The sequence below is a fragment of the Pongo pygmaeus genome, chromosome 5, assembly GCF_028885625.2.
Source record: "Pongo pygmaeus isolate AG05252 chromosome 5, NHGRI_mPonPyg2-v2.0_pri, whole genome shotgun sequence".
Taxonomy (NCBI): domain Eukaryota; kingdom Metazoa; phylum Chordata; class Mammalia; order Primates; family Hominidae; genus Pongo; species Pongo pygmaeus.
The window spans coordinates 167,150,039-167,163,214 of NC_072378.2; the positions used below are offsets into that span (position 1 = coordinate 167,150,039).

Below are 13,176 nucleotides of genomic sequence, written 5' to 3' on the forward strand. Positions count from 1 at the left end.
TATGCACATACACACATATGCATGAGCTCAGCCACCTACACATGCACACGTGTGCACCTACACATATGCACATACACACATATGCATGAGCTCACCCACCTACACATGCACACGTGTGCACCTGCACATATGCACATATGCATGAGCTCACCCACCTGCACATGCACACGTGTGCACCTGCACATATGCACATATGCATGAGCTCACCCACCTGCACATGCACACGTGTGCACCTACACATATGTACATACACACATATGCATGAGCTCACCCACCTGCACATGCACACGTGTGCACCTACACATATGCACATACATACATATGCATGAGCTCAGCCACCTACACATGCACACGTGTGCACCTGCACATATGCACATACACACATATGCATGAGCTCACCCACCTGCACACACCCACACACGGGGCTCTGAGTTGGAGTGGTCGTGATGCTGCTTCACCTCCCCATGAGGAGTCATATGGTAGCAGCAGAGGTGGTCATGACCTGAAGCCAGTGGGAGGGGCCAGAGGAGTGGGGAGCTATCCAGACTGTTATTGGTAACAACACAGAAAGTCCAAAGGTTATTGTTAGGCTAGAAAAAGATTACACTTCATAAAACCATGTTTATTCAAAAAAATCTGTTCAGAAAGTCTGGAAAGCGTAATAAATATCTGTACAGTGGCCACCCATCTCAAACATGAATTACAAAGCAGGAACATAAAAATGATGTGTAAACATAACTGCTGAGCCAGTGAACAAAGTGCTGAGTCAGGAGCGAGGCAGAGAAGCGTGCTCAGTAGAACGACACAGACGCTGCAGCCTCCGTCCTCAGCCCCTCAAGCTGCGCTGGAGTCCACCTTCCGCCCTGTCCACACCGCTCAGGGACCAGCAGCGTCCCTCTCCATTCTCGAATTTGCATGACGCTTAGAAAGGTAGGAGGCAGCAAAACCGTGTCAGAAATGAACGGAGTGCAAATCAAACTTTGCCATGTGCTTTAGAGAATCAGTAAAGCGTTAGGTAAAAATCCCAAGTGCAGCTTTAGGATAACACCATTTAATGAACAATGCTGGATAACATTAAGTACTATTATCACTTTAAAATTCAAACAGTCTTCCAAACATCAATACATACACAGTTAGTTTAAAATCACAGACAAATCGGACTTGAGGGTAAAAGTGAAATCCTCACCTCTTGCCCATGTTTGACTTTGGGATGGAATTCAGCAAAGGTCTCTCACTGCAGAGTGGGAGAATCAGGTATTTCTCCCACATGGGGGGCTGCCAGGGAAGGAGGACCCTATAGGGTGGCCAGCAAGGGGCCACTTGCGGTAGGTCAGGAAGCCTGAGATCTAGGGTTCAATGTGTTTATAAGTTCTGTGATTTTCATGACCCGGGGGTGGGGGGCGGGTTATGATGAACTGTGTGAGGAAGGAGAGCCAATTAACTTTTGGGGAGGTCTATGTCATTTGTGCAAATCATACGGAGCATTTCATTCGGCGTGGAGGTGCGCTGAGCTGGCAAAACGCGAATTCTAAGAACACCTTTATTTACATGTTGACTGCTGCTTGAAAGCAGTCACTTGCTATTTCACTAAGGTTTTTGAAAGCTTAGTTTAATATATGATACCATAACTTCCTTAGGCTGACTTTTGTGGATGGATGTCAAGTATCATTTTGTTCTGGATATGGGAGGGAAAGTAGAGGTATTTCACAGACACTCAGTGGAGCAGGGCCAAGCCAGTGTTCTCCGCTGATGCACATCAAATATATGTAAGGACAGAGCTCGCTGTGATGGGGAGTCTCGTCGGTCCCTTTGGCATTCTTAGAGTTCAGAAGCTAAGTCTGTACAAACTGGGATGACTGAAAAAGACCATGAGCTGGTGCCCCACACACAAGGAGGAAAAACCATGGCCGCTTTCTCACGGATGCTTTCCCATTCACTTCCCCCACTTCTCACTCCCTGCACCAGAACCCACTGACTTTAAGCAAATAGACAGGCCTGCAAACCGAGCCAGGCGAAAGGGTCTGGGCAGCTGATGGGGGAATCGTTGCCTGTGTAGCAAGCAGAAGAGGTGATGACTTTTGTTCATTTCTGGGAGGACAGATTGTGTGACCTAAGGATTATCCACTTTTTCCTAAGTTTCTAAAAAGAAATGAAATAATTAAGACCTAAAAAGCAAATTCATCATGGTGGAAGTCGTTCTAGCCTTGGGAAAAAGCATCTATGGAGAAAATGTGAGGAATGCCCTGTGAGCACTATGGAAACAGGTATTCAGTCCGACTTGCTCCTTTTATGTTTTGTGGTTCTCTAAGAAAAAAAAATCCACATGGATTAAAGCTTCTGAAACAAGTTTATATTTTAAGGTCTGAAAATAATCAGACCAAGCTAAGGAGTTATTTTTCAGAACGCAGCACATTTTTTCTTTATTTTTTTTTTTAGTTGGGTACTAGAATCGAGATGGAGGGGGAACAAAACCCAACAAAATAACATATTCTTAGGGAAAACCTGGCTGTGGCCAACGGGCACCTCCTGAAGCCCTGCTTGCTGCAGAGGTGCTGCTCTTCAGTGATGCAGGGTGAGGTGCTGAGCGGTGCCTCCTCCCATCTAGTCCGCTTGGGGGCTGCCAGGGAGCATCTTCAATACCCTTACAGGAGAATGAAGGACCCGTGTGTTCCCTCTGCGGGCTGGACTGGGTGTCGAGCCTGCTGCCCGGAACCTCTCACTCGATTTTACTCAATGGAGAGCACAGCATGGCCTAAATGCCCCACACCCACCCTGTGTGCACACCCAGGGGAATACGGATCAGTGTGAAAACAGATCTGTGCAACAGAGACAGAAAACGCAACACAAAGCCACAGCATCTACAAAGTGCATCGCTCCTGTCCACGCTGATCTCCGCTGCCCTCCCACCTGTGCCCCTGCCCCTCAGTCTGCTGGGTGGGGCCTGTGTCTCCCTCCAGCCTCCAGCTGGACTGAGAAGGTTTGGGTGGGAAGCCACAGAGCTCCATCTCTCCAATTCACAGTTTCTCCATAGACCAGAAAAATCGAAGTGAACACAGCAAAACCACAGCTTTAGGTGAGCACACAGGGCTGAGCAGGTGCGAGAACCCACGACTCCCTGAAAAGCCTCCAGGTAGCTGTGTGGCCACCGGAGCTGGGGACAGACGGCAGCCCAGTGCGCTTGGCCCCCCGGGGAAAGCCGAGACTGGAGGTGGACACAGGCTCCTCCGAGAGGCGCCTCATTCCATCCTGGTGACACGGAGCTCTCAAGGCAAAGATCCAGCCCACCTTCCTCTTGCCTGGGCTCTTACTCCTCATTTGAATTTGGGACAGAGGAAAGGATGGGCTACCCAGCACCTCAGGCAAAAACTGAAGGGCAAGGAGGAAACGGCTCTTTGGATTATTTTGGGCAGAACCAGGCGTCTCCTCCTGGACGCCACAGTGCCAACCCCGTCATCCAGTCCGTGGGGAGCCCCGGGATGCCAGGTCACCCCAGCCCTCTGGGGCCCTGCAACCACCAACGGCTGCGCCCTCGCACTGCCACTTTCCCACCGGGTACCCGGGACGTCGGCGTCGGGAGTCTGACCAAACCGACCGCCTTCATAATTGGAAAACAGATCTCTCGGCAGAAACAGAAGCCGTGATATGAGAAGACTCGCGGGCTCTGAAAGAAACCCCTGGCCTCGCACGGGCACGCGAGGTGAAGGGGCGCATTTGGTTTTGCTTGGGAGAAAAGAGAGCGGGCGGGGAGGCTGGCGCAGTGAGGCTTGGAGAAGCCCCCAGGTCAGGACCCTCTCCGGGGCTGAAAAAGAAAACATGGACACGGCGAGGGCGGGCGCCGCCGCCTCCCTGGGGAACTTGTGGTCACTCTGGGCGCCAGACGGGCTCCGAGGCCGGGGTCTGTGAGCCCAAGAGGATGCTGGCAGGGGACGCTGGGGCTAGGGTCCCACCCGCTACAACCGCGTGGACGTGAGTCTCTTCATGCCTCTGCGCTGAGCCAGGTTGGACGACAGCACGGGCTCCAGCCGCGGGGCCTGAGGTGTTCTGTTTAGAGCAAAGTAGGTGGCGGCCATCGCGCCCTGCAAAACAGAGGACAAGGGTGAGAACCGCGGTGCCTCACTCCAGGGGTGGAGCCGGAGCCCGGGGCCTCCATGGGTCTCAGCTGCCCCCAGGCAACGTGGGAGAAACCAGAGCTTCCCCAGGGTCCCTGGAGCATGGAGTGCTGTTAGCCTGCCGCGGGGGACCACTACATGTGGGCCCCAGGAGACAAGGGCTTCTCATTCCTGCACCTGCCCCCCCCCCCCCACCCCATGCCACCCTCGCACTGTGCTTGTGCCTTGGGGGAAAATGTTTTGGACTCTTGTGGAGCCCCCAAGCTGAGGTCACGTGATCCCCTGCATTCTGACAGTGAGGCCAGGTCTGTTTTGGGGCTTGCTGGGTCCTAGGACACACTCACAGCAAATGCCAGGGCCTGTCAACCTGGACTTTGGCCACTGTTGAGGAGTCTGGACTCATTTGGAGGAACAGGCATATCCTGGAGTGAATCCAAATTCTCAGAATGGATCTGGAGGGGGCGGCTCCTAACTGGATCATGCCTAGTCCTGCTGGGGTGGGACAGTCTACACTTCTCAGAAGAGGAGTCCCACCCAGAGGATGGGGTGCCTGAGAGGCAACTGCTGCCTGAATGTAAGTCACTTAGGAAGGGGACTTTTTTTGCATGTGTGGCCTAGAATGGAGGCTTTGAACTTGAGTGGAACAGCCACGCCAGCTGCCACTACGTCAGCAGAGGCTGCCACCTACTCAGATAGGAGCCCTGTGCAATACTGCACGTGTCTGGTGAAGCGCACGAAGGTAGGTGGGCCGGCGGTGCGGTTTGGGGCTGCTATGGGCTCTTTCTCTGCACTCCGTGGTTTCTTCAGAGTGACTGCAAGGTATCAGGCTCTTTTCTGGGTTTCCCATTCCCACCACTGTGTCCTCACTGTCGCCTGCCAGTACCTTCACCAGGTGCACGTCCTGTCGGCTGAGCTGGTTTGGGGACAGGTACTCTCTGTTGACCACCCACGGGTGTTTGAGCACTTGCATCGCCGTCAGGCGCTGATGAGGGTCCACGTGGAGCATCTTGGACACGACGTCCTGCCAGGGAAGGTCATGAGAGTCGGGGGGATGGTTGGATCACTTGTGCTGGGTCAGGGAGCCTCCCCAGCAGAACTCCTCTCCCTCTATGGCAACACCCAACCACTATGCTGAGTGTGGGTCTTTGCATTTTGGGGTCATGTTCACTTTCAGGTTTAGAAGTATGTCAATGGTTTTTAGCTTTAAATATTACCAAACTTGGAAGTTCACTGAAAGTTTATCTTTTATTAAATATTTCATGTCTAAAAAGAAGTTAAATGTGGAAATGTTAGATGATGCACGTAAATCGAGGAAACACTGTTTCTTGTAACAATTATATCTTTCCAAAGGGAGAAGCTGAAATAATTAATATTCCACAGGTAGAAATCAATTCATAATGATGCACATACTTACATTTTTTATCAGGACTACCCACAAATATTTACTACAAATGATCAGAAACCAGAAAATCTACAATCTGGAGCCATCAAATATGTCCAATGGGCTCATGTGCAATAATGGTATTTTTCCATTTCATTGTAAAGTCATAGCAGTAAAAACCTCTAAAACGGGACTCTACATGTGTGTACACATACACATACAATACAGTGCACATTCTATTACAGTGAATTACATTTGCAGAGTACTTGGTTACAGTGTGAATTACATTTGCAGACACACCTGATGCTTCTGCTCTAATCACCATAATCATCCTTGAGGTAAATGGGGCAAATATTACTTTTCCTAATTTGCAGATGAAGACATTACTGCCTGAGGAAGATACGAGAATCCATATTCTCTCCACTAGCCTACCCTCCTTCCTTAGTGTTCCCACCACATTTGAAGATGTAATAAAATGAATTAGAATGCGGTTGGGCGCATTGGCTCATGCCTGTAATCCCAGCACTCTGGGAGGCTGAGGCAGGTGGATCACTTGAGGTTAGGAGTTTGAGACCAGCCTGGCCAACATGGTGAAACCCCGTCTCTTCTAAAAATACAAAAATGAGCTGGGTGTGGTGGCATGTGCCTATAATCCCAGCTACCTGGGGGGCTGAGGCAGGAGAATCACTTGAGCCCGGGAGGCAGAGGTTGGAGTGAGCTGAGATTGCACCATTGCACTCCAGAGTGGGCTACACGGCAAGAGTCCATCTCAAACCAACAAACAAACAAACAAAAAAGAATGCATATAGAACGTGAAGTTGAATTACTCATTAGAATTTTTGGTCATGAAACAACTAAGAAATACTATGCACAACAATAATATCTTTTTTATATAGAAAAATCTAATGCCTTTTGATATTTGATAACATTGACCTTGGTAATTTCTTGAAACAAGTATCTCCTAGAAGTATGAGTGTTGTCATTTTCAGGTGTAAAAACAAAAGCAAAGAGCGCTTTAATAACTCTTTCACGATCTTATAGTCATGACACTGAGAGAAGCAGTATTTTTACTTCATACCTGTAGGATGTGGAGAAAGACATACTAATCTGTAGCTTTGCTGGTGTTTGGAGGACTGGAGGTTCTGTTGCGTGCTAAGTAAGATAAAGGAAGAGGCACAGGGGAAAGACGGTGGGGGGATGTGGTGGTGGTAGGGACTGGTGGTGAAGGGCAGGAAGGGTTGGTGAGGCCCTGCGAGGCGGCAGAGACCTCTGCCTGCAGCAGCGATCTTGACAATGTGCCCTTGTCCTTGACTTTGCTCCTTTCCCAACACCTTCTCCCTGGTCCCATGCCAGCTTCCAAGATGGCCTTCCAGACAAACCACCAGCACCCACGTCCTAGTCTAAGGCTCTATTTTGGGAACCAGAACTAAGACATCTACACTCATTTAAGACAAAGTAAGGGTGTGGACAGGAGCACTTGGACTGTCAGGGTCTGACATCTGGGATATGCTCACTAAATGCCAGCTGCCATCACCTCTGCCACCATTTCCACAATCACCCTCACCATCCTTCCTCCATCACCCCCACCACCACCCTCACCATCACCTCCACCATGATCCTTACCATCCTTCCTCCATCACCCCCATCATCACCCTCACCATTATCTTCACCACCACCTCCACCATCACCCTCACCATCATTCCTCCATCACCCCCACCACCACCCTCACCATAATCTTCACCATCACCTCCACAATCATCCTCACCATCCTTCCTCTATCACCCTCACCATTACCCTCACCACAATCACCTTCACCATTATCTTCACCATCATCCTCACCATCTTCCTCCATCACCCCCACCATTACGCTCACCATCATCTTCACCACCAACTCGATCATCCTCACCATCCTTCCTCCATCACTCCCACCATTACCCTCACCATCATCTTCACTACCACCTCCACCATCACCCTCACCATCCTTCCTCCATCACCTCCACCATCACCATCATCTGCACAATCACCCTCACCATCATCTTCATCACCTCCACCATCACCCTCACCATCCTCCCTCCATCACTGCCACCATTACCCTCACCATCATCTTCACCATCACTGTCCCCATCATCTTCACCACCACTTCCATCACCCTAGCCATCCTTCCTCCATCACCCCCACCGTTACCCTCACCATTGCCCTCACCATTACCCTCACCACAATCACCTTCACCATCATCTTCACCATCATCCTCACCATCCTCCTCCATCACCCCCACCATTACGCTCACCATCATCTTCACCTCCACCATCACCCTCACCATCCTTCCTCCATCACTCCCACCATTACCCTCACCATCATCTGCACCATCACCCTCACCATCATCTTCACCACCTCCACCATCACCCTCACCATCCTTCCTCCATCACCTCCACCATCACCCTCACCATCCTTCCTCCATCACCTCCACCATCACCCTCACCATCCTTCCACCATCACCCTCGCCATCATCTTCACTACCACCTCCACCATCACCCTCACCATCCTTTCTCCATCACCTCTACCATCACCCTCACCATCATCTTCACCATCACCTCCACCATGATCCTTACCATCCTTCCTCCATCACCCCCATCATCACCCTCACCATTATCTTCACCACCACCTCCACCATCACCCTTACCATCATTCCTCCATCACCCTCACCACCACTCTCACCATACTTCACCATCACCTCCACAATCATCCTCACCATCCTTCCTCCATCACCCCCACCATTACCCTCACCATTGCCCTCACCATTACCCTCACCACAATCACCTTCACCATCATCTTCACCATCTCCACCATCATCCTCACCATCCTCCTCCATCACCCCCACCATTACGCTCACCATCATCTTCACCACCACCTCCACCATCACCCTCACCGTCCTTCCTCCATCACCCCCACCATCACCCTCACCATCACCCCCACCATCACCCTCACCATCATCTGCACAATCACCCTCACCATCATCTTCACCACCCCCACCATCACCCTCACCATCCTTCCTCCATCACCCCCACCATTACCCTCACCATTATCTTCACCATCACTGTCCCCATCATCTTCACCACTTCCATCACCCTAGCCATCCTTTCTCCATCACCTCTACCATCACCCTTACCATCATCTTCACCACCACCTCCACCATCACCTTCGCCATTTTTTCTCTGTCACCTCTGCCATCACCCTTGCCATCCCTCCTCCATCACCTCTACCATCACCCTCCACCATCACTTGCCATGCTTCCCCATCACCTCCACCATCATCTCTGCCATTACCTTCCATTATCTCCACCATCACCTCCACTATCATCTCTGCCATTACCCTCATTACCCTCACCATCATCCCCATCACCTCCACCATTACCTCCACAATCACTACATCATCTCTCACTATCATCTCCCACCACTCCCACCATCACCTCCATGATCACTGCCACCACCTCTGCCACTTTTGCCATCCCTTCATCACCTCCATCATTTCCCACCATCACCTGCACAATGATCACCTCCACGATCACTCCCGCCATCTCTGCCAGCACTTGTCATCCCTCCACCATCAGCTCCATCCCTGCTCCCACCATTATCTCCACCATCATCTCCACAATCATCACCTCCACCATCCCTCCACAATCACCTCCATCATCACTCCTGCCATTATCTCCACCATCATTTCCACAATCATCCCCTCCACCATGCCTTCACCATCACCTCCATCATTGCTGTCGCCACCTCTGCCACCACTTCTGCCATCCCTACACCATCACCTCCATCATCATTCCTGCCATTACCTCCACCATCATCTCTACAATCATCACCTCCACGCTCACTGCATGAGGTTGCACTGAGATGTCAACAGCAGAATTGGAATCAGAGCCCCTGACTCTTTCTCTTTCAGCCCTTTTACATGAACACGGGAAACAGCTGTTGGTGCTGCTTACCAGTGGCTGGATTATGATTTACTATTGGATTAGAGAGGAATTTGATGATGCCAAGTAAAAAAGCATCTGATGGGCAAAATAAATAAGGCCAGTCATAAACTGTGTGGACTGCAGACAAGGCCAAATTCAAAGTATTTTACAAGAATAGAAGTATACCTCTGGACCAGAGCTCTACTTGTTTGGTTTATGAACATGCAGGGCAATCATTCTGCAATATCACTAAAAGCATGGTGGTTAATTTTATGTGTCAACATGGCTGGGTTATGTTACCCAGTCTAGATGTTGCCGTGAAGGTTTTTTTCAGGATGTAGTTAACACTTAAGTCAGTCGACTTTGAGTAAAGCAGTTACCCTCCACAATGTGGGTCAGCCTCATCCAATCAGTGGAAGGCCTCCTTAGGAAAAAGACTGCTCCCCTGAGGAAGAGGGAATTCTGTGGCAGATGGCCTGTGGTGGGCAACTGCCCCATCCATTTCTCCCTGGGGCTCCAGCCTGCCGGCTGCCCTGCAGTCACAGACTTCCCCGTCCCCACAATCACGTGAGCCAATTTCTTACAAATAAATCTCTCTCTCTCTACACACACACACACGCACACACACGCACACACACACACACACGCATGTTCTGTTTCTTTGGAGAACCCTGCATTAGCATACCAAGATAATAGAAAATGTGAAAATGCTAAAAATGTTTTTGAAAATAATGTTTTTAGATGAAAGGCTTAAAAGATGCCGAGGACAAGGCCAGGTGTGGTGGCTCATACCTGTAATCCCAGCAATTTGGGAGGCTGAGGTGGGTGGATCACTTGAGGTCAGGAGTTCAAGACCAGCCTGGCCAACATGGTGAAACAAAAAAGTTTTAGTACAAAACTTTTTGTACTAAACACAAAAAAGTTAGCTGGGTGTGGTCGCACACGCCTGTAGTCCCAGCTACTTGGGAGGCTGAGACAGGAGAATTACTTGAACCTAGGAGGCAGAGGCTGCAGTGAGCCGAGATTGTGCCACTGCACTCCAGCCTGGGTGAGACAGAGTGAGACTCCATTTCAAGGAAAAAAAAAAAAAAAAAAAAAAAGATGCCGAGGATAAAATACCTATACTACTTATATAAAACCTATCCCCTGGCTTCCTCAGAAATAATATGGCTATTTCAGAATCTGAATATTTAAAAGCAATGCTGGGACATGTACTCACTTTGGCTGCGTCAGATATCGAGTCCCAGTTTCCCCCAGAAAGGGCATACTTCCCACTGCCGATCCGCACCAAAATCTCCTCAGGGGTATCGTCTGGCCCATTTGCAAAAGGGGTAAATCTGTATAATTAGACAATTTGTGGTAATAAGCTTCTAGTTTACAACCTAAAATAAAGTTTGCAAGTTGATATCACCCCTTGGCTGTTAAAAAGAATAGCACTTTGCTTCTCCCTCCTCTGCTCTGAAGCCAGGATTCATGGGAAAGCGGAACTTACCTCCTAACACTATGCCCGTTTTCCTTAGCAATTGAGTGGCTAGAGGTTGATGGGCAAGTGGGAGAGCCCTGTGAGACCTGTGCTGTATCCCCTCTGGACCCAGATAAAGTGGGATGGGGTGGCCTAGTGAGTTGCCTAGTGCCATGGTTTCCACGGTGACGGTGTGGCATCATGCGAGAGAGCCTGAGACATAGAGCCTGAGAGACCCACGGTGGATGTATTACCAACTCTGTGTTCTTTGACAGGTTAACTTTTTGAGCCTCCACTGCAAATGCAGAGTATGTGCACGAATACACATACATGCTTGGTGCAGCCCTGGCCATATTCGAAACGTGTGGGAGGTGTTCATGGTGTCCCACCTTAAAACACACCCACACACTCCTAGAAAAGGAAGGACACGTGTGCTGCCAGCGCTTCCTCTAGTGGGAAAGTTTGTGATCTAGTTTTCCATATAGGCAAAGTGAGTATTAGAAGCATCACAAAATAACCTGACTGTGGTATTGGTAAGAAACTGAGGTTCCTTCCTTTGCTACTGCAGTCCTCAGGGTGCGGCTTCAGGTGCCTGATTTACTCTCCTTCTGCTGTGGACACTACCTATTGACTTATGATGAAATAAGTGAAAAGCAGGACAAGCTCATTCATTCTCATGAGGGCATTCAGGCCATTTTGCTACAGCAAACAGGATTAGATGGTCTTTTTGCCTCCATTCAAGTATTTAATAAACGTAATAGGAACCAGCAGATCTTGTAAGATCCTAGACCTTCCTGCCTAGAAGCAGCCATGGTGTGTCCTCTTCTCACTCAGGGGAGAGGGAAGGGAGGCTGGTACAGGTTCAAGTGTTTAGCCCAGAGTCACGGCTAGTGGCGAGTGGGGCTCAGATGGAAGTCAGCTGTCTGGATGGCAGGCCCAGGCCACTTTCTGTAACACCACGTGTCTTACCACAATGAACTGGCCCGTGCATGACTTATGACCACGAAACCCAGGTACAGATGCTGTTTGACCCTGAAGCTGCTATGGGGCTTTCGGTTTAAGAGGATGTCTGGAAGGCACATCTGTTGCTACCTTTTAAGACAGTGGCAGGTTCAGCAGAGAGAATGGGGACTATGCCGGCAAAAGACTTGGACGTTTTGTTCATGAGCTGAGTTTAAAGAAAATGGGTGGCTACATTTCTTGTCCTTGTTGTTCAGTTGTCCTGAGGGCCTAAGGAAGTCTGCGAGTGTTCACTCAAGGCCTGGGAGTGTTTGCATATGCGTTGGGTTTGCCCACATGCGCACACTAGGACAGGGCTGGCCCTGGTCCCCTGACAGATCAGCCACTGAGGCTGCTGCCCTGTGTCTCCTCCTGACACCTGTTTGAGGTGACTGCTTACCCTGCCAGCATGGTGTACAACAGGATTCCCAGACTCCAGATGTCACACGCCGCATCATAGCCTTGACGCTTCAGGACCTAGGAGGGAACGACAGGACACCGGCACGCCCTTCACTAAGGACATTCAGATTGACAGCACATTTCTCCAGTGGCATCCTATGCCGGCAAGCTGGGGACCAGGAGGAGGGCGGCGGCGCTGTGTCTTTGGTGTGACCGCTGTTTCTGAAGGCAAAGCCAACCCTAAGGTACTGCAGTGGGACTCCTCCCAGGCCAGCCACATGGTAAACCAGTACTCTTGCCAGACACATGACAGACAGACTGAAAAGGAGGGCCTTAATTTTTAAGGCAGAAGGATTTTTCTGTTATGGTAAAATATGTATAACATAAAATTGACCATCAAAGCCCTTTTTAAGTGCACAGTTTAGTAGCATTAAGCCCATTTACATTGTGGTGCCAACATCACCACCATCCATCCATAGAGCATTTTCACCTTCCCAAACTGAAACTCTGTCCCCATTAAACAACAACTCCCTGTCCCCCAGCCCCCAACACCTACCCTTCTACTGTCCGTCTGTATGAATCTGACTCCTCCAGGGACCTCATACGAGTGGAATTATGCAATGTTTGTCTTTTTGTGACTGGCGAATTTCACTTAGTATAACACCCTAAGCTTCCTCCAGGTGTCAGAAGTTCCTTCCTTCTGCAGGCTGGACAATGTTCTGCTGTGTGTGCATGCCACGTTTTGCTTACCCATTCATCTACCGAGGGACACTGACGTGGGTTCTACCTTTCAGCTGTTGTGAATAGTGCTGCTATGAACCTGGGTGGACACATGTCTCTTTGAGTCCCTGCCTTCAATTCTTTTGGGTAC

At 49.9% G+C, this 13,176-nt stretch overlaps 1 protein-coding gene across 4 annotated transcripts in view; it reads right to left on the reverse strand.

The window, feature by feature from the left end:
* Window positions 1–601: 601 nt before the first annotated feature.
* Window positions 602–13,176, reverse strand: part of RPS6KA2 (ribosomal protein S6 kinase A2) — a 444,300-nt gene continuing 431,725 nt past the window's right edge. For all 4 annotated transcript variants that reach the window (XM_054491090.2, XM_054491089.2, XM_054491092.2 and 1 more), the window contains 4 exons: window positions 12,307–12,383; window positions 10,665–10,782; window positions 4,993–5,130; window positions 602–4,076 (listed from right to left, as the gene is read on the reverse strand). In XM_054491090.2, coding sequence (XP_054347065.1) covers window positions 3,951–4,076; window positions 4,993–5,130; window positions 10,665–10,782; window positions 12,307–12,383 — 459 coding nt within the window. In that variant the 3' untranslated portion in view covers window positions 602–3,950. The remainder of the gene's footprint in view (window positions 4,077–4,992; window positions 5,131–10,664; window positions 10,783–12,306; window positions 12,384–13,176) is intronic.